Raw genomic sequence first — 22,128 nt, 5'->3', positions numbered from 1 at the left:
ACAAGTTCGCCGAGAGTGCAAGTAAATCTTTCGAAATTGAACTCATCGTACGGTTTTATGGATTTCCGGTGTCGTTAATGCGATCTTTACGAAGGCAGTTTCGCGGACGGTCGATCTCTAGGCAAACGTGATCTTTCAAACTGAGAACTTCGGTAATAATTTTCAATCAGCTTGAAATATTTCACCTCGATTTACCGACTCTGTTACCAACAATATAAGTCGTTGAAAACCTGTTTCAGAATTGTTCTGTAGATTTCTGGTGAACTCGTAAATTGCAATTAAGCTTGATTAGATATTTCAAACTGACCCGAAGAAATATGTTGATACCGTTTAATTAAAGTGTTAGATTATGGTCGTTTTAATTATCTTGGAACGTTTAGTACTCGACGAGTAATTTGACATCATCGTTCCCATGAAAATATAAAATATTATAATTACTTAATATTCCATAATCACCACTTAATATCCTTTTATTACTTACAAGCACCTACCTGTACTAATCTACATATAATTCCCCATAAATTTAATGTTCCATCACCAGCTGATACTTCATAATTTCATTTAAAAAAAAAAAAACACCAAATAATGATCCTAGATCATCAGATGAAATACCATGAAAAAATTCATGAAATATAACTAACTAGACACTATCTATGGGATAACAGGGACAAAAGTAACAGACCAAGACAGCCTCTTTATAAATAGAGAGGCGTTTAAAAGGTAACCAGGGGACCGGTTTGTAAGGGGTCCCATAAAGTAACATCAGAATCGCGGCACGCGTGGCGAATTGTCATAAATCCGATCGAAAAGTACGCTCGACTGGGTATACTTTATAGAATGTACTACTATCGGGCGCGCGGTGTCGTCCTTCGCCATAAAGAAATAATAGACCTACCCTAGAAAACACATGGCCGGCTCCTTGCCTTCGAAGCAGGCCTGAATTCGAGTACCAGAACACGTCCGGTGCATCGTTGCGATGCACTCGACCCCCATAGATCACGTGCACCGTACAACTAGGAAAGTTCTTCAGCTTCCCTTGCAGGATCTGTTGCTGTTCAACATTTTGATTAAAAGCTCGATTGGCTTTTCTAAGAAATCCTTTTTGAAAATTGATATTCTCTCCAGTTTAATTTATAAATTGGACGTTTTAAATAAACTCGTGAGTTAGTCAGGATTCACAAAATATAATTTATTCACCGTATACTCGTTTAATCGTAAATCGCGGAACCACGCCGTGTCGTCCAAGAATGTCGTGAATCTATGTATCTAATAGAGGTGTGCGAGTACTCGTAATTTACAAGCCGAGCTGAACTCGCTTCGATTGTTCGAGCCGAGTCGATCGGTTGAATTTGCCGAGCTACTCGAAATCGACGAACTGTTTGATATAAAAGCGAGCTACTCGAAAAAATTGAACTACTCGAATATTCGAGCCCTTGTGAAACTCGATTTATTCGAGTACTCGAATTTCGAGTCGAACAATGATCGGTCGGTCGAGCCGAGTCGATCGCTTGAATTTGCCGAGCTACTCGAAATCGACGAACTACTCGAAAAAATCGAACTACATATTCGAATATTCGAGTAGTAAATTCAAGCGATCGACTCGGCTCGACCGACCGATCATTGTTCGACTCGAAATTCGAGTACTCGAATAAATCGAGTACTCGCACACCTCTACTATCTATCGGTCTGAATTTGCCTCGGACGCGTAAGGAAAGTTTGGGAATGTTCCTAAACCTATCGATGACGCAGTTTTATGCTTACAATTCTGAATTTGTGTTTTTCAATAAATTTTCAATAATGGTGTATATTTTGTTTCAGAAAGTCACTAATGCCGCGCCACTAGCTATCTGTGTATCTACTGTCGAAGAAGTCGGGATGGCGATCGCGAAATGTCTGATCTTTGGGATACTACTGATCCTGAAGATCGATCGATCCATCCAAGGACAATTCGTACGATTAGGTAAGAAATCATTAATTACGTGTACACAATAGCTCGTATATTATTCCATTCAGCATGAGCAAACTGTGAAAAATCAAATCGCTTTCGACAAAAATTCGAAGAATTTGAAATATGTAAATAATCGAGAAAATGTTTCGCGAAGGAAAAGTGCAAACGAAAGATCGTCGCTATTCCATCAGGAATGAAAATGAAAAAAGCTAAAAATACAAACTACACCGTCCTCGGGGATTCCTTTTCAGTCGCGATGCGATTAAGTTTAGCGTTCGAACGTCTACTTTTGGTTCGCTCTTCCTCGTCCGTTGGCTGATGCTAAATTTTTCTTTCCTCGTCGAGCAAAAAGATGCTGGAAGAAAAGAAAAAGTGGTAAGATGCTTACGAGCATAGACGCGAGTGGATTTATAAAGGAAAGTCAGGATATTTTCGCGGGGCAAGAAAAAAGAGAGAAACGAAGAGAAGATGGTGACGGGGTGGAATGAATGGAACGAAGAGGGGAAAAAAATTAAAATAGATTCGAGAAGACGAAAGAAGGGACTTGGAAAGATTCGAGGATGATAAAAGACGTCGGATCATGATCGTAAGAAAGACTATCCTACTGCTTCTATCCGCGCAAGTATTTTTAATTTTCGTCTCTTTGACAGGAAGACGCATTCTTGCGCTTTGATGATGAATAAAATAATGTGTTTTGGGAAATGCAAGAAGAAACTTTGGGTGATTTGTATAGATTTTTCTACAAACTTTGTTGGCACCTTTTGCAGCTATAAATAAATTCAAAAAGTGTATAATCAACACGACTACGATTTAATTTAATTAAAATTTAATCTCATATCATTGGATTATTCTGTTACCGTCTTCTCCCGAATTATAAAATATTAGTAGATATCTTGATTAACACGTTGACTGCCAGGCAAACGCTATTGAAAATTTCGTTAGATATTTTTATTTTTTTTTAAATTTTATTTATTATTTTCCGAATATGCTGTTATTTCCATTATCCGTTATTTCAAATACCTAATAAAAATATTTCTAATTAGATAAGTAATCAAATTCCTAATAATATAGATATGTAATGGTTTCCTTTGACAATTCAAGTGTCACCCAGATATGGGTGACATGTCATTCAACGTATTAATAGAATGACTAGAATGACTTGCGATAGCCGATATCGTATCATGATTGTTTTTTTTTTCGAAGCCATTTAAATGTATTTGGCAATTCAAATCGATTTTAAATTTGAATCTTTTAAAAGTGAATCGTTTTTTAATTGGAAAATAATAATCGTCTTTTCTCAAGCACGATCATTCTCCCTCCAACACCCTCAAACATCCTCAAACGTTGAAATTTCCCTCCAAATTACCCAAAATTTCCACGAAATATTAAATGCTGCTTTTTCCATGGCTATCGATTTCTTCGAATGTCATCGACTTTGTTCGTGAGTCATTTAAACATACTGAGACTGAATTGGTGGTGAAATCGATTAGGATTCCGACACGTCGGATCGAGAACCTGCCGGAGCGTAATAAACACGTTACGTTGGCCTGCTTTCATTAAAGTTTTTCACGCACAATGGGACAGTGATTATTCCAGGAACACGGTCAAAGTCGAATTTCATTGGTCGACCGATGGAAAACGTAGGCCAACATCTGGCATGCAGCCCTAGCTTGCCATTAAACGCTTTCTCTAAACGGTATTTTGCTGGAAGTCGACGTTTCCTAGGAAATTCCCAGCAATTGCACACGTGTGCGCCCATTGATAGGTGAAGTTCGGGCCAAAAGCTACCTGGCGTTTTATTAGGATCCCCCTGAACGCCGATTCTCTTCCTTTCTTCGCTTTTCCTTAACGAGAATTTACCTAAGATATCCGAGGAAACGCGGATATTCCATGCGAGTTTTTTAATTTAATCTTTAATCTTTGTTTACTCGACGCGATACGTTGTCCATGTTAAGGAGAAGATTATAGATTAGGTATGCTTGTATGAAAATTTGGTAGTGTTGGGTCACTGATAATATCGACAGTTGTATGGATTTTCATGAAGTTTGAAGCAAAGATAAATGTATGAGGATTGCAAGGATTTCAACCCTTAAGGGATTAGGCCACTCTAGAATTTGGAAAAAATCGAAATTTTTTTTCCTTAAAAGGTGCCTTAACACGTTGAATGCCATGGAGGTCACCAGTGACCGGCTTCGCAATTTACATAGGCCTGAATAATTAGAAGAAAACAATAGAAAAACATTATTTTAAGTAATATTGCTATGGTACAAATAATGTGAAATGGCAAATAGAAAGCTTGAAATTTGAAATTTAAAAATTAATTATTACTATTATAAGCAATTAGAGCTTTAATACGTCCCCCCAAAAAATACCCAATTTCACTGTGGCGTTCAACGCGTTAATATTTTAAAAATGATATGGCAAAAAATTATGGGTGGGAAAAATCTCTAAGTACTCGAATTTCGAATTCTGCCGCAGCCCCTTCCGGTCTGCTGTGCCTGTTACTGACGACTTTAAACGCATTTTTCTCGAAACCGCATTTTTCAAACTGGCCGGACTCATAAATGAAACAGATCATCAGCAATTGATTGGAAAATTTAACAGTATATTGGAAACTAAATTCTCTACCGAACTACGTAGGATTTTTTCATTATATTGCATAGTTCTTTTGTTATAAATAATTTTCTGGCGATTTTTTCTTGAAATTTTACATTTTCTCTTAAAAAATACGCCATTTTTGCAAAAATTGATATATCCAAAAAGTCCTACGTAGTTCGGTAACTTTTCTCATATATGTATAATCGAAAATATTTTGGTTTTTTATTCTAAGTTAAAAATTGCAAGAGCTGCTGGTCCGGCCGTTTAGCCCTACAAAAAAGAGGCGTCATCGAAGAAATGCTGCAGAGCCCATATTTTGACTTGAATCACTGTACAAAAATTAATTTTTAAAGTTTATTAGTTGTAAAATAAAGGCATGCTTAAAGAATTTGGATTTATTTCATCATTTAAAAAAAAAATATTCCCAAAATATGCCTATTTTTTCTTGCTCTAGAGCGGCCTAACTCTTAACATATTTGCCACTAACGCTCGAACAATTTTTAGTATATTAATTTTTTAGATGGTATGACAATGTTGAAAATCATTGAAACCAGGACGCGAACGGGTGAATTTACTTTCCGGCAAATAAATTTATTGATAACAAGCCGAAATGCGAGCGTTGCAACGATCCGTGTATATACGTGTATTATTATGATTGAGCTCAATTGTCCAATTGGCCGGTCATTGAATGCCATATGTACAGCCGGGCTCGCCCGTTATTAGCAAACCGTCCACGATACTCTCAACCTCGTCGACCGCGTTTCCACGGCTCAGAACCGTGTGCCGTTTCTTCACCACCGAATGAGAACCTCTGCCAATCCTTTGTCTATTAAATGTATTCAACAGGGTAATAGCGGCTGATATTACCAATTGGACAATGAAAGAGATGGCAGAGGAGCGCGATTTGCGAACGGACCATCAGCAGGACACGAAGATTTCGTTAGCTGGATCATCTAACAATTCGAAATCCACCTTTATTTCCATACGAACGGCTGAAGCAAGGCTATCGAGGATAGACTAATTAAACTTCCTGCGATACGTTCCATTATCCAAGATTCATCTGTGATCTCACTTAATCTATTCACGAATACATAAACCGACTGAATAATTATTCCCAAAGTAAATATTGTTAATAATCATTCCAGCTGCCTAATGAATAGTTAAACTGATCGTTAAATGAATGGTCGCAGCAAAGAAGAATCTTTGCCCCAATGAAAGCATAGGATTACGGTTATCGTGTGTACCTACTTTATATTTCCCAATATTTCTGTTGAAGATAACGAGCGATCGCAAGGCTGAAAACACGTATGCTTGACCTCGGACAAAGCCCGTAGCTTAATTACGATTGTCTGGCATCGCTAGACGAGGGCAGACAAGCCTTAGCTGCGTACGCTCATTAAGATAGCAGCCGGTCTTGAGCAGTGTCCCTTAATCTCTCGAAAGGGATCATCCTTTTTAAGGTATAATTATGCAGACAACCCCGTGTAGGTCGTTTTGTACCTGACCAACCCGCACTTGAATCTCCCGCCGTCAAATCGTTCAACGTTTCTATCTGTCAGTCGTGCGTATCCTTCTGAACGTCTTCTCTTTTTTATCGACCGTTGTTTTATATCAAATAACGAACCCACCAAGATGGAATCTTAATTAGAACGTCCAAGATGTCCGACGACGAGTCTTCAGCTCTCTATCTTGACTGCGTTTCTAATAGATTCCCCCAGTCCTCTACAAATAGCAGAAGGAGGTGAATTTTAACCATTGAAGTAATTAGGTAGAGGTCAGGGTGAATATGACTCCAAAACTGCGGAGGGGTTCTTCTTCCATAACCAAAAATTATTGGAATACTTAATTCCAATAATAAAGATTAATAACCTCCAGTGCTATCTTTTTGATGAACTAATTTTCTTTTAATTAGACCAGTTCTAATTTCAACGGATCAAAGATTAATGATTCGTTAATGTTCAATGATGGATAGTGATTCATCTTTCTGATGAAACAGCGTTTCGATGTTGCCACTGATGTACTTGAGACTCGAATTAACACAGATCGAGGGTTAATTAACGTAGTCATTACACGGTGAAGACTGTTTAACTTTTACTTTAGTATAATCAGCAAAATTAAATGCGTCAAATTGATAAAATTCTGAAGGTTCAATGACTTATCTTTAATATCAAACCCATTACAGAATATACTAATTTTATTTTTGTATGATTCTTTTCTTTGACGTTTATATCAATTGCGCAATTACTGTCGTCGTTTTGTTGTTTCTTGTATCGTAGAATCCAGATTATCGTCATTCTAACAAAATAAGGTTTTATGTCCCAACACGATAAAACGATACGATCTCATTAAAACTTGATTCTCATTTAAATAATCCTGGTATCTTGTACTTGTCCTATAAATCACACGACATGTCTCTAAGACACAATAGCTCTCACGTGACAATAACAAGCTGTCTGAAGTAGTTGAGTCATTTCCAGAAAACTTTGACGTTGATCTTAGTTTTATCTGTTTATCTCCGGATATGTCTCTTTTGATTGAGCACCGAAGGTCGAGCAACGTACTTTACAATAAACTTCCCAAGATTGTTAGGGAGTAATCCCCTACTTTTACCGAAAATTTAAATATTGCGATATTAAAGGTAGTAGAATGAATTGGAATACTGAAATTTTGGAATTTTCGAATATTAAAATAACTGGCGAAATAGAAATTAAAAATTACATAGATCCCAAGTACCGTGCGTCGCCGAGCTTTCGGAAGGCATAGGGAAGCATGGTACGAGAAGCAAACTAACGAAGGGAAGAATGTTGAAAAGCAACCAAACAGACATCAACAGATTACCATCAAGTTGACTTGGCTTATATAGAAAACTCGTTTGTCGCGTTAAGAATGTTAACTTCATTTAAAGAGACACTTATTGAAGTTACTTATTACTGTGTCGAAAGGCCGGTTATCTTTCTGCTGGAAAATTAAGGATAAATACGTAGTCGTTGTCACCACGTACCCGACAACGTAGTCAGATTAATTCCTCTTAGCCGGTTCTATTTTTCAGCTGGTCTCGTGGAATAAAGAGGGGCCCTTCTAGTACAAGGGCCAAACAGAAACTCCGATGGTTTTCCACGTTGGTTTCGGATTACATTGATCCCACGCGGTTTAGATCGTATCTTGATCGTCTTAATCCCGAGATCTGACTTGGAGAACGCTTTTTCGCGCTCAACTAACCCGTGTACCAAGCGGATTGAGTATCCGTAATTAATTCTATGGAATAAAAGCAACTCGATACCTTGAACCCTTTCGTTTCCCTTTGCTTTTTTCTTTTTCACACGAGTCTATCGAAATAATTATCTAAAATAATTTTGTGCGCGTTGAAAATATTACTATTACAAAACTAATGATCTTCATTACGCAATTCAAATAAATCTCTTGCTGACGATCCAATTTATCTTTCACGCGAAAGGAGCATAAATCTCGAGAGATTCAATCCACTCCCGATACGAATGTAAACGACTTGCCTACTGTAAGTGGTCTACCTCGGTCGACTCCAAAGAATCAGAAAGCTAAGATAACCGTGCAGCTTCTGACTGGAAGGTGTTAAAGGGGCAACGCAATTAAAGGGACATAAATCACTAAGCTGTCCTACGACTAGCCCTACGATACCTCGTTACATCTCAGACGCTATTTACAGGACCAAATCGACGTAGCACTGCTCTAACGAAGCTGAAGACACGGTTTATTTCAACATACCGATTGCTTCAACGTACCAGTCATTTTCTATTTAAAATATTAACCCTTTGACTGCTATGCGTCCGATGGAAGCTATCGGTGCAAACAATGGAAGCATATCTACGTCCATAGATTATTTTTTGTATATACTAATCATAAATAATAGTTATCAACGCATATTACTAATTACACACCATACGTTATCACATTATAATGATATAACAAAACACTGAAAAAGAAAAAGAAATGAGAAAATAAACTGAGAAATGAAATGGAATAAAAAGTAAAGTAATAAGTGTTATTGTCTTGATTCTTATTTCGTACACACAAAACGTCCAAGTCTAGAATCCTCAGCAGTCAAAGGGTTAATGACACGTTGATACAATCATTTTCATTAAACTTTGAGCTTCAAATTGGTACAGTGTAAGTGGTATTTTTTAATACTGTCATCTAACTGTTCCAGTTAAAAAAAGAAAAGAATAGCGATCGACGCGTGTGCCAGTATCCAAATTTGGCAAAATCGCGAATGCTAGAATTGCGCAAAAATCAACCTCAAGTGGACATTCCCTTGGGATTATCAACTTCGTTCCACCGTAAATGGAATGAATTCTACACTGAAATAAAAACAGGTTAACCGTATTTGGTTTTGCTCCGTTTTTCCTTCTTTCTATCTTATCGTGACGCTGATTGCCGTGGCGAGATACACGTGTTCGTCGCGGTATTTGTCGATAAATAATTAATAGCCGGAAACTTTAGATTTTTCTATCGATTAATTGGCGTATCGAACAAGGAAGCTACCGTTTCCTTTCTTCGCGTCGCAAAAAACCAAGAAACTTCTTATAAAATTTATTTTACAATTCTAACACGGTTGTAAAGTAACTATCAAAGACTCAGGTTTTATAGAAGATCTTCTTGAAACAAGATCACTGATTTCTATGGGAATTAATGGTACTAACTCGCCGTTTAATGCGGTAACTTCTGAAGATCTTCAACGCACAACCTCGTCCCATGGGATACATAAAAACTAGACGTATCTGAAAAAGTAATTGGTAAATTGTTAGAAAAGTCAATAATTTGTTTATTGACCGTGGTATTGATTTGTAATTACAGCTGATGGTTAATAGTAGATATACACACGTATAAATAGGAAGGTCTGTCGGTTTGTTTTAAATTCATTAAAATAGTTAGCAAGGTATATTGACCAGAGGAGGCTGGGTGTAACGAAATGCTATGCCGTTTCTAAACAGAAGCTGGCGTGCCTGGAAATTGTAGGGATAGCGTAAACTGTATCGATTTTGATTGTTTCTTTTACACGGTTCGGTCAAGCGCTCTGCATAGCATTCGCCTTTGAACTAATTTCACGATCAATCTAACAAGTTAAACTTTATATACTTAAGTTCGTGGCTTCCAACGATAATATTTATATGGTGTTTAAAAGTTGAAAAATCGGGCACACTTTGATCGTATCGGTGAAGGAAAACGGGAAGGAAATCGTGCCGCCGCGTAATGGAACGCGTGAAAAGGTGGACGTCCGAATGGAAACGAGAGTAAATAAACGTGGAAGCTTGATTCAGGTTGTCAAACGAGAGAGATTCAGGTCTAAACCATTAGCTAAATGGCTAATGCACCCTAAACGAAACTACGATGAATTCTCACGTTCTATTTCTCGAACAATGAGCGCCAGTTGCAATTGAATGCAATAGAAAATAGGGTTGAAGGCGTTCAGTCTCGATCTGACTGATTGATTTTTTTAAATCTTCAAATTCGAAATGAAAATTTATCAGGTACAGTTCAATAGAATCTATTGAAATTCAACATGGAAATATCAAAGTTGAAACTTTAAAGGGATCACGTACGTATGCTCGTTTCGTGTAACCTTGCCAGAATTTGTTTATGCCAATCGTTGGATTTGGTGTATGGCGTTTTATTCGAGTAGACTTGCCAGAAGCAGCGGACTTTCGCGCGATCAAGCTCACAGGAGCGACAAAGAGAAGACAAAGAAGCAAAATGCGAGCCTCTCGAAATGTTTATCACTATTCCTGGCGCCTGGATTCCACCAGATGGCCCACCTTCCCTCTTGTACATACACAGAAATCGAATTTCATCCGAACTGCCGATGATCCTCGGAAAAAGCGAGACATCTTGGCGAACTTTGAAAAACAAATCAAGTCATTACTGATTTCAGAGGAAATATAAATACAACGAGCCAGCTGATTGTGAGTCAGAGGATTGATTTGGAGAAATCGATGGAGCGACGACGGTACATAGTATGTTTGCTTGACACACGCGTGACACGTGTCCGAGAGAAAAATAAAAACGAAGCGGGAACGGAACTGGCGGCAAAGACAATAAACTTGATCGACTTCCGTCGACAGGAAGAGAAGAGAGCTCTTGTTGTGCTCGAATGTTGAGGATGTTTAGACATCGTGGACAAAAGAAATCGAGAAACGAGATTGAATTAAAGCACACTCAGTGTTTTGCAGAGGAGTACACTCAGCGATTAAATTAGGCTTCCTTAGGGAAAGCAAAAATTCTGAAAATCCCAATTTTGACAATATGCGTGGGCTTCCCTTCGTTACATTATAATTTTGGATAAGTTTCCGAATGGCCCCGCCAAAATTGAGAACTCAGCTTCAGAAACCGATTAAAATTGGTTTTAGAGCTGGATGACTTACCGTTTTTCAGATATCGTGGTAAGAAATTTTTGTACAATTTTGGGACTACGTATGCGCTGTTCGATACTGCGCATACACAGAACCTAACCTAATCTAACCTAACCTTACCACGATATCTCGAAAACGGTAAGACATCCAGCTCTGAAACCAAGTTTAATCGGTTTCTTATAGTCAATTTAGGTTATATACCGAACCTGAGTTCTCAATTTTTGTGCGGCCATTCGGAAACACAGCTATAATTTTCTCTACAGATGCCTACAAAGAAGGGCGGGAAAATTCAAACGGCAAAATTTTTGACTATACACACGGGACCCCCTATACATTGTAATTTTCTTTAAGGATGCCTACGGGGAAGGATGAGAGAATTCAAATGACAGAACCTTAAAATTTCCATGATATTTTCATTAGCGATACCTGCGATTCGAATAATGGTTTCGAGACAGACGAACGGACAGACAGGCTTTCAAAGCGTAATCGCAAGCTTTCGAGCCATAAGGAGAGGAGGAGTGCAGACGCCCTCGTCAGACCTCTAAATTTAGTCAGAGTCAGACGCGTTCTGGCCACAGGGAAGAAACGAAATCGTCGTCGAGGGGAAGAGGAGGAGGAAAGAGGGACGAGACGATTCCAGATGGAACGTCAAAAGGGACAGTGTCGCGATTCGTCTCTGGCTGATGTCCAAATGGCGACACCTCGACGCCGAGAATTCATGAATGGACCGCGTGGAAAACGAGTTTCCTTGCTCGAGGCTGGCTGCGATTTTCGCGAAGCGGGCAACCAGAGCCAAGTAATAATCGAAACTCTTCGTTTTGCGCGATCAGACCTGACGCGTACGCGCTCGTTTTCAAGGTTGAGATGCGATTCAACTTACTTGATGTTGGATCACCGTTTTACACGCGTCGCTTGGTGTCTGTTGAAATTCCAAACGCGAACTGTAACTATCGTTAACCTATTCCGCTACTGGAATTCGTTTAACAACCTATAACTCTTACGATTTTTACCTTCCTTTTTGTATCCTGCAAAATTATGAATGTTTTAATTTCCACGAAGCAAGGGAACAACAAAGTTGATCATCGAACAAAGATTGTTTTGACAACTGAAAGCAATTACGATCGAGCTTTTCTCTCGGGGTACCTTTTTTAGAATGAGAAGAAGGCTGTTCCGCGTAAAGCAGCTGGAAATTCGGATCGTATAGCGCAACTTTCAACTTCGACTCAATTTCGACAGTGTTTATTGCAACCACGATTCGCGGAAGAATCGAATTAGAAGATGAAGACTGTTGCCAAGCAGCGAACGTTTTCGATTTATCTTCGTAAATTCGCCGTTTAGGAGACTGAATCGTGTTAAATGAACAGGAATATTAATTTTCTGCTGGGTTAGTCGAATAATGAAAATCAAGAGATATCTTAATTAATTGTTACAGATCTAGATCATCCCGAGGAGATGACGGTACCGGTCGGTGAGAAACTGATTCTACGATGCTCTATGAGCTCGAACTCAGAAACGTCCTGGTACAAGGGCGACAAGACCTTCCGGCCGTCGTCGCCTAGAATACGGCTGATGAAGCAGTCCTTGAGATTCAAGTACGTCGAACCCGAAGACTCTGGCTCGTACGGTTGTCTGGTCGAATCGATCGGGATGCTCGAATGGAGGAACGTGACGATACGAATTGAGTCGTTACAGAACGATGGCTACCAGCACGAAACCGAGAAACTGACTGCTCACAAACCCGAAGAGGAGACCAACGAATTGGAAATGGAACCGAGAAGTTAGTATACGGTTGACAACACCCTCTCTAAATCTCTGCTTCGCGTCTAATTAGATATGTTAGATGGAAGATTGTAAACTTCAATTTGCAATTATCAATTTAATCATTGCAGACCTGCCAGAGACGCGGTCGCTGCATCTGGACAGCGACAACGTGGACAGCGATCTTGATAACGATAAGAACGAGAACGAGACAGCTGGTGAACACAACAACACCGCTCCAGAACGAGCACCGTCGTTCAACAAAAGCGTCGAGATGCCTAATGTAGTGGTGAAACCAGCTGGAAATATGTTACGTCTCAGGTGTCCGAGCTTTGGCAATCCAACGCCAAATATCACCTGGTTAAAGAACAACAAAGAACCGAAAAGGAAGCTCGGCGAACCGGTGATCACCAAGTGGATATTCAGATTGGAGGATCTAGTACCTGAAGACAGTGGTAATTACACCTGCGTCGTGTGCAATTACCTGGGATGCATCAATCGCACCTCCAAGGTTGATATTGTCGGTGAGTGAGCTTGATTAATTAAACAGAAAGAAATAATTGCTGGTTACTCGTTGCTTCTGTTAAGTAGCTGTCCTGAGTGATTTAGATTTTGAGAAGAAGTTAAATTCCCTATGAATTTCCAGCTTATTATAAGTCCATCATCCACATTTCAGGACGCTGAAATTAAATTCTTTTTAATTTCACACCAGCCACGAAGAAAATTCTACTTCCTATTCTTTCAAATTCTAAATTCACCGTCCTGAAATGGGGACGAATGGTCTGCGATAATTTGAAAAATTCCTGTCGTGACATTTTGCTGAAATAAATGTGTAGAACGTTTCCCTCATAAACCGTACATCAACGAGGATTTCCCGAAGAACGTGACAGCGGTGATGAACAGCACGGTGACATTCAAGTGTCCGATCGTGTCTGATCTAGAGCCATACATACAGTGGCTGAAGGTAGTCGAATACCCGGTTGACCAAGAAAATTCACCGAATGGAATTCTGCTCCAGGTACAGACAGCAGCTTGTCGATGGTGGAGGTTCCTGTGTCTTCTCGACGAATTAAACGATCCTCTTTAATCCTAGATTCATTTACACGTGGAATATTGACCAGGCTGGTGCGGCAGATCATTATAAATACCGTAGTGACTAACGATGGTGGAGGAACTCTTGTGCCTTATACAATTTCAGATTCCAGCTGGAAGAACTCGTTTTTAATAACAACTCGTTGTTTCATTCGTGTATCTGTTCTTGATAATTCTGTGTTTGTTCCTGTCTAATTTCTGAGGACTGATCACTTGGAGCCTTGGAACTTGGAACTTTGAATAATAGAATAATAGAATCTAAATAATAGAAAATTCGTAATTGCTCGGTTCCAAGTGGTTCCCTTTTTCTCTCTACTATCCTAGAATTCTCGAGCTTGGTAAAGAAGGTGGTTGGGTCTATTTTTTCCTATAGAGACCGTGAAACATCGGCCAATACTGACCAGGCCACCGAGAAACACGACCGTTCTGATAGGAGACAACGTTACTATGACCTGTGAGGTTCTATCGGATGCGCATCGCCACCTCGAATGGTATCACGGTTATCACACCTCTTTCGACACTGTCAACAAAACCAATCAAAGTTTCCGGGTGGAGGTCAAGGTGGGCACGTAGAACTATTTCAAACTGCACGACACTCTGCTTCTACCTCCTCTCTATTCTTAATCAAATATTCTTCTTAACTCAGCGGTGTTTGTGATTAACGCTTTCGTTTCCTAAAACCTTACACTATAATTAAAACCCAACTGCAATATTTTATATTAAATATTTTTTCATGGAAAGAAATGCTTGGTCATGTAGTGCCTCGATAGTAGTGTTAACGACGATTAGAATCCTTCGCTTGTTAGATACTTCCTGCTTAAGATTAATTACCGAAGTAGACAAACTTGATTTTTTCTTTGTTATAGGCTGGAGGCGCAGAGAATCCTGAAGTACTGAAGTTATATAATGTAACTGAACAAGACGAAGGATGGTACACTTGTATCGCGCAAAATGCCTTGGGAGAAACTTTCAGCAGTGCCTATCTTCGAGTGGTCGAAAGTAAGAGAATACCTGATAATTCCTAAGTACACAGTCAGACGTTATTCGAATGTGAGAAATTAATTTTTTTCTGATAATTAGCTCTGGAAGAACAGGGAATGCCGATAACAGCGAAACCACAGATTCTCGTCAACGTCCTCGCGGCTGTTCTCTTCATTTTCTTCGCCGTGGGCGTAGTGGTGGTCATATATATCTTCCACCGTTTAAAACGCGAGAAGATGAAGAAATTGCTGGCCATTGAGACAGCGAGAGCCGCGGTTGTTACTCAATGGACCAAAAAGGTGATCGTCGAGAAACAGAATCTGGTGAACGCTCAGAACGTTCAAGAACCCTTGCTGATGCCTGTGGTGAAAATCGAGAAACAAAAATCAACCGTCGCCGCAGAGGATAGCAACGGAGGAAGCATTTCTGAATACGAACTCCCGGTGGACAGTGCCTGGGAACTGTCCAGGGAACATTTGATCTTGGGAAACACTTTGGGAGAGGGTGCTTTTGGAAAAGTGGTCAGAGCGCAAACGAACACTGGCAAACCTGGAATCCCTAACGTCGTCGCTGTAAAAATGCTGAAAGGTATGTGAACACTATTATTTCATATCTTATAAAAGCTAACGGGCGTGAAGCGCCTGGTGGGTGTAGTTTTTTCGACCCATAATCAAAATTCCTTACGTCGACGAAGAGTCAAGTGTTGGGTCTTCCGGATCCGAACACAATGATTGACAAGTTCCATGAGTGGGTAGATTATTGTTTAAATGAGCATCGTGGGGTTTATGACCCGTTCTGCCAATCCCAAGTTTACACTTATACCGGCGGTGTTAAAGGGTGCGATTGCGCTATTAAATCTACTCCCCAGCAGCCACCTCCCAACCAAGTGGCGCCGGATTAGTCATTGCGCTCATGGGCTAGCCAATCATCGTGCAAGTACGGAAGGCCCAACACTTGACTCATTGTCGGCGTGTAAAGAATTTTGGTCTAGGACGCTTTTACTTTGACAAACTAACCTGAGTGGGTTAGCAACTACACCCACCAGGCGCTTTACGCCCATAGCCAGAGCCCCGTTTGCCCGGTCTACACCACGAGGAGGAAGGGTTGGCACATGACACCGCTGGGGCTGGCTGCAAAGCCCCGAACGGCACGTTTGTGATTCCCCATCAGTGGGTTATTGTCAGTAAAGAGCCTTGTGGGGTTGGGAAACCCGCTCTACCGTTCCGAAGCTTTCGCTTATACCGGCGATGTTAAATGGCGCGTAGCGCTTGAGTTATCTACCACCCAACTCAACCTCCCGCCGCGGAGACGGGCCGGAGCAATTACGCTCGCGGCGAACCGATCATCGCACGGGGGAGAAGATCCAACACCAAACTCTTCGTCGACGTGTAAGGAGTTTTATTCTAGGACGCTTTTACTTTAACAAGCTTACCTACGTGGTCCCAGCTCAACCCACGAGGCGCTTCATGTCCACAGCCAGAGCCCCGTTTTCCACCGGTAAACCGGTGCCTGGGCCACACCACGGGGAGGAGGGGTTGGCACATGACCCCGCTGGGGCTGGCTGCAAGGCCCCGAACGGCACGTTTGTGATTCCCCATGAGTGGACAATTTATCTATACCCGGCGCCACTTGAAGGGTGGTGGCTGCTGCGGAGTGGATAGTTAATTAGCGCTATAGCGCCCTTTACCACCGCCAGTATAAGCAAAACCTTGGGAATGACAGAGCGGGTTATCAACCCCACAAGGCTCAGTTAAACAATCACCAATCACATTACAGAAGTTAATTATACGATAAATCTGTTACAGAGGGCCACACAGACGCCGAGATGATGGACTTGGTTTCCGAAATGGAGATGATGAAGATGATCGGTAAACACGTGAACATCATCAATCTGCTAGGCGCGTGTACACAAGGAGGACCGTTATACGTTGTCGTGGAATTCGCGCCACACGGCAATTTACGAGACTTCCTTCGTGATCACAGACCATCGTCAGGATACGAACCAACGATCGGCCAAGAGCAGAAGGAGAAAAAAACGCTCACGCAAAAGGACTTGGTGTCGTTCGCGTACCAAGTAGCCAGGGGTATGGAATACTTGGCTAGCAGAAGATGTATTCATAGGGATTTGGCGGCCAGGAACGTCCTGGTCAGCGACGAATACGTGTTGAAGATCGCGGACTTTGGACTCGCCAGGGATATCCACTGTCACGACTATTACAGGAAAACGACAGACGGAAGACTTCCGGTTAAATGGATGGCGCCCGAGGCTTTGTTTCATCGGGTCTATACCACTCAGTCCGACGTGTAAGTAAATAAAGAAATCTTAAAGTGGCAAAAAAAAATTCATCGAGATTTCTTCTGACAATATTCAATGTTTCAGATGGTCGTACGGAATTCTGTTGTGGGAGATCATGACATTGGGTGGCACCCCTTATCCGTCCGTACCGTCCGTGGAAAAATTGTTCCAGTTACTAAGGACTGGACACCGAATGGAAAAACCACCGTGTTGTTCCATAGAAATGTAAGAACGGCGAGACCATTCTCTTTATTCTACCTATTAAATTATCCATTATAAGAAAAAAGAAAATAATAATTTCCTTGCTACAGATACATGTTGATGAGAGACTGCTGGAGCTATCAGCCCAACGAGAGACCAATGTTTGGGGAACTGGTAGAAGATCTCGATAGGATATTGACGATAACTGCGAACGAAGTGAGAAATAGTTGTTCAAATCAAATTTATCGTATGTACGAATCAAGAATTTCCCGTTTACGTTTTCTCTCGTGATCTCAATTTCAGGAATATTTGGACCTTGGTCTTCCGCAATTAGATACACCGCCTTCCAGTCAAGAGTCCAGCGACGCGGACGACGACGGGAGTGAAGAAAACTTTCCATACCTCCTGTGAGGATGATTTCAATGCCCATTGAAACGTTCAACGAGAATAACGAATAAAAACGAAGCGAAAAAGAAAAATAATAAAAAAGAAAAAAAAAAATGAAACGAAGGAAAAGCTCCGAGGTATGGAAGTCGATCGACTGACCTAACGAACACGCCAAATAATATAAATCAGTATTGACCTGTTAGCGCGTATCCTGTAGTGTTAAGGAAGATGATAGGAAGAACGATTATCAAGAAAACGGAACTCGAGGCCTTCGAAGAGACTGATCTTCATACGGAGAAAACACTGTATTTATTTTCCTGTTATCCTGTAGTATCCCGACGATCTTTCAAACGTTGGAACATTTTCACCTTCGCAATGATATCGTGATTCGTTCGATCAACACATTGAACACTTTAGTGCGTCAACGAACAATATTGTTTTCGAATAGAGAAGAAGAATAACCCAAAGCGTTTCAACGTCGTCGAATTTTGTACATGTTTATTACCGTGCCATTAACAAGTGCCTTGGGAAGAATGTGAGAAGCTTAGGCAATTTTCAGCCAGGGCTTTTGTTACCCAGGGATAGAGGAATGGGAAGAGATAATTTACACAGGAAATCGATTCATCTCGATGCGAAACGTGTTTGTAACTAGTCAATTGATACAGTTTTACGTTTCTCTGTAATATATAGTAGTAAACGATAAATCGTATACAAAGTTAAGTGTTTATACGCGAAAAAGGACATTGAACCGCGAGTTTTCGCGCATTTTTGAAGATTTTTACGTGGGGGAAGAGCTCATTTGGCTCACGCGATATCGCGTGCTTGCTTGTCTAACGTTAAATATCTGATCGCGCGAGATTTGCAAAGTTTCTCCAATCATTAATCGTCCAAGTCCGATGTACACAAAATGTGAAAGATGTATAAATGATACATGCGAGGAGTGGCGTTTAGTCGTAGATAATTTATTTCTTGTATATTGTTACTTAGGGCCTGTTTAGGGATTCATTCTCTGTTTTATTTTTCTCCTTTCTTTCTTTTTTGTATCAACGTCAAGCGGAATAATGTATGTGTAAAATAAAGAAACAAAAGGACACACCACGTTGATTTAACGAGAGTATATAAACGCGCGTTCGTAGAGTCGGAAAACTTTGTATATAGCGGCGATGATTGTTTATTTAAAAAATGTTTCTCCTGTTACCCGACACACCTAAAGGTAGCCAGTAAATCAGCATTTACCAAGGTAGGATCGTATGTATAGTCTGCGCAAATATTGGATTATTATTGTAACGTGAGTTTCATCTCGAATAAATCACTGGAAACTGTACCCACATTACTCTCTGTCTATTTATTATTTTCAAATGTTTTTTCTACTTTTATCAATACTCTACTTTGTTAAGTATAAAATCAGATGGTTGAAAGATATAAGAGTCATAACGAATCTGGTGACGGAGTAGAAATGAGAAGCGAAAACAATTAAGTTCTAACGACTCTAAAAAAAGACATGATAATTAACGTAATGAGACAATCAGACAAATTGATCTGCCTAAGTCCCGTGATTGATTAACGATAAGAGGATATCGAACCCCCACCATTCGACGAAACCGCGTGTTCAGAGAAAAGTTAACTATGGAGGACCGATGGCGCTGCGATCAGTTCGTTTTGTTGTCATCAGCCACATTTATGCTAAGTTGTTTTTACCAGATTTTTAGTGGAACATTTTAGTTTTTATTCTTCCATTTAGCTTCGATTTTATGATCAAAGATGCCAAGGATGGTACGGACCGTTTTCTCGAAACTTCCTAACGAATAGATCGAGTGAAAGTTACCGTTGTGTCCTACACTCGACATTGAGGTTAGAATCCGATAACCCACTTTTTCTGGAGCAACGAATTTATTTCTTCACGCTAATCGTTCATCACTGGACTTTCTTTCGGTCCTCGTCAAACGACAAACCCGTCAGATGATGTGACGATCGTAACTGATTTGACTTAATTTCATTTCTACAGAGAATTTACTTTGTTTGCAATACCTTGTCACTTTCCAAGAGTTCTGTCAAAATTGCATGATCATTTTTGCAAATAAAAATTTTGCACACTGACGTGTATGCTCAAAGTCTTTGAAGTATAATAATTTTGGAACAATTCCATGATACCCATAACGATAATTATGTGATATCGCAGGTAGTGACATTTATTAAATGGTGATCACCAGTGTCATGGAGAGGAGAATCAAATTGAAGACATTAAACAGTCATATAACATGCAAGATATGCAGAGGATATTTGATAGACGCCACTACTGTGACAGAATGTTTACACACTTTTTGCAAGAGTTGTTTAGTAAAACATTTAGAAGAAAAACACACCTGTCCGACATGTCAGATAGTTATACATCAGTCGCATCCGCTTCAATATATAAGTTTCGACAGAACTATGCAAGATATTGTCTACAAATTAGTTCCTGATCTTCAAGAAAGTTAGTAACTCTGTTCTGAATGGAATCGACAAAGATAAATGGGTTTCTCTATGTATTTAATGATATATTATTTCAGATGAAATTAAAAGAGAAAGAGAATTTTATAGAGCAAGAGGTTTACCTTGCCCCAAAGATATCCTACCTAATGCCGGAGAAGTTGAGGAAGAAAAAGCAACTGCGGATGCACACGCCGAATCAGACTACCATCGTGCAGATGAACAGGTAATTATATTTAAAACAACAAGCCCATATTTCAAATTACATTTCAATTAATCTAACTATTATGTATTTTCAAAGGTTAATGTATGCTTGGAGTGTATGAACACAAGTCTGAAGACTTTGAAACGAAGATTTATTAGGTGCTCTGCCCAAGCAACTATCACGCATTTGAAAAAATTCATTGCAAAGAAGGTATTGAACGGAATGGAAAAATATCGGGATGTAAGTATAAAGTATTAAAGATATCTCTGTTAAAGATTTCAGTTAATTGATGTGCCTCGTTTGCAGATTGATATTTTGTGCAATGATGAACTATTAGGTAAGGACCACACGTTAAAGTTTGTTTATGTAACAAGATGGAGGTTCCGGGACCCACCCTTAAGGCTACAATATAGACCACGAATAGACATTTAAGACTAATATTTCTGTGTTCAGTATCCGATGGAAATCACAACAAATCTGTGACTTTGTTTATATGTTTCCAAGTTCTATCCGTGTATTGTCCGTTGTAGTACTTATTTCTATATTCCCGCACAGGAAGAATTCAAGATTGAATTTCGCAGGCGGAAACGGTTTTTCGTGGCAAAAGAAAAATGACTTTAGACTTATATCTTTCTACTGTATTAACTTAACCAGAATAGTCGTTAGCAACATGTTTTTAAAAGTAGCAATTCCATTCTCCTATATTCGATTATCTTTTAACTTACTTTTTAATTACACTGAGTTACATTAACTCAGTTCTTTAAGTTTTATTTCGTTAGCTTTCCTTAACGTACATTCATAAGTAGGCCAAGAAAACAATGCGACACTGTACACGAGAGGAAAAAAAGCTTTGTGTCTGTCTACAAAATCGCAGAACTGTATATCTATTTAATTGAAATGTTACGTATTCTTCTATCGTTCTTTTATAAAAACTTGGACCTTCTTTGTTCTGAGATAGGAAAGTGGTGGACAGTGTCTACCGCGAATGAAGATTTGTTACTTTTTCCGTACACGACAACGGAACAATTCTTCATAATCTTAAGACGTGACTTTCTTTTTATACATACCCTAATTGTATATAGAATATTTTTTGACAGAATTCTGATAATATTGCGCGTAGACGCAGCTTTGTATTAGAGAAAAGAAGGAAAGAAAAGAAGCCGGCACCAGACGGGATTGTTTGGTGCCCTTTTAACTTTGTATGTTTATGCGCTGTACACATTCTAACTCAGCCCCGAGTTTCTCTCAATGCCGAACAATAACAGAATTTTATCAGATGTGACATATTTTCTCGAGTGATTTGATAAGGACAACGACGCGTTGAGCGAAACACGGGGCATCTTATCGCTTGTAGTAAATGAAATTTAAACAAACAGTGTAAAGCAAAAAAAAAAAAGAACCGTGTGATTGTATATAAATATTCTAGGGAAATGAAATGAAATGAAATCGACTTTATAAAGTAGCGGCATTTTACGAATGCTAGGGCTTGTATGTTGTACACTATGTGTGTATCTTCATAAATTATTAAATAAATATGTTTTGTACAGTATCAGTCTAATTAATACTCTAAACAATTTGTACATGATCGTATATGACTGAACAAGCTGAAAGTTTAAAAGTCATTTCATTCAATTTTTTCATTATTCGTAACTACTGAAAACAAAATAGCGTTTGAATTACTTAATGGTACGTAATTGCAAAATTGCCATTATAAAATGGAAATATTAATCAAATGCATAAAATAATTCAAAATTATGTTTATAAATATCATTAAATGAAGAAAAAAATGAAAGCCATGAAACAAATACTT

The 22,128-nt window shown here is 39.5% G+C and overlaps 2 protein-coding genes across 5 annotated transcripts in view; both read left to right on the top strand.

Moving 5' to 3' along the window:
- Nucleotides 1-18,977, top strand: part of LOC114878227 (fibroblast growth factor receptor homolog 1-like) — a 49,115-nt gene extending 30,138 nt beyond the window's left edge. For 2 of the 3 annotated variants that reach the window (XM_029191788.2, XM_029191789.2), the window contains exons 2-11: nt 1,819-1,960; nt 12,362-12,706; nt 12,819-13,211; nt 14,153-14,340; nt 14,646-14,778; nt 14,860-15,348; nt 16,566-17,064; nt 17,141-17,281; nt 17,368-17,473; nt 17,561-18,977. In XM_029191788.2, the coding sequence (XP_029047621.1) occupies nt 1,876-1,960; nt 12,362-12,706; nt 12,819-13,211; nt 14,153-14,340; nt 14,646-14,778; nt 14,860-15,348; nt 16,566-17,064; nt 17,141-17,281; nt 17,368-17,473; nt 17,561-17,668 (2,487 nt within the window). In that variant the 5' untranslated portion in view covers nt 1,819-1,875 and the 3' untranslated portion in view covers nt 17,669-18,977. Of the gene's footprint in view, nt 1-1,818; nt 1,961-12,361; nt 12,707-12,818; nt 13,212-13,523; nt 13,706-14,152; nt 14,341-14,645; nt 14,779-14,859; nt 15,349-16,565; nt 17,065-17,140; nt 17,282-17,367; nt 17,474-17,560 lie in introns of all 3 variants that reach the window. The other variant, XM_029191790.2, reaches the window with a different exon arrangement.
- A 316-nt stretch (nt 18,978-19,293) lies between these two features.
- On the top strand, nt 19,294-21,865 carry LOC114878234 (polycomb group RING finger protein 3). 2 transcript variants are annotated; one of them, XM_029191806.2, is made up of 5 exons: nt 19,294-19,495; nt 19,824-20,117; nt 20,194-20,339; nt 20,415-20,558; nt 20,625-21,865. In XM_029191806.2, the coding sequence occupies exons 2-5, from the start codon at nt 19,841-19,843 to the stop codon at nt 20,748-20,750; spliced, it is 693 nt and encodes a 230-aa protein (XP_029047639.1). In that variant the 5' UTR covers nt 19,294-19,495; nt 19,824-19,840; the 3' UTR covers nt 20,751-21,865. The 2 variants fall into 2 exon arrangements, with proteins under 2 accessions (XP_029047639.1, XP_046142964.1); XM_046287008.1 differs by having other exon boundaries at nt 19,294-20,117.
- The last annotated feature ends 263 nt before the right edge of the window (nt 21,866-22,128 follow it).

This window comes from Osmia bicornis, chromosome 9 (genome assembly GCF_907164935.1).
Source record: "Osmia bicornis bicornis chromosome 9, iOsmBic2.1, whole genome shotgun sequence".
In the NCBI taxonomy this organism is placed as follows: domain Eukaryota; kingdom Metazoa; phylum Arthropoda; class Insecta; order Hymenoptera; family Megachilidae; genus Osmia; species Osmia bicornis.
This window is presented reverse-complemented; position numbering and strand designations above follow the sequence as displayed.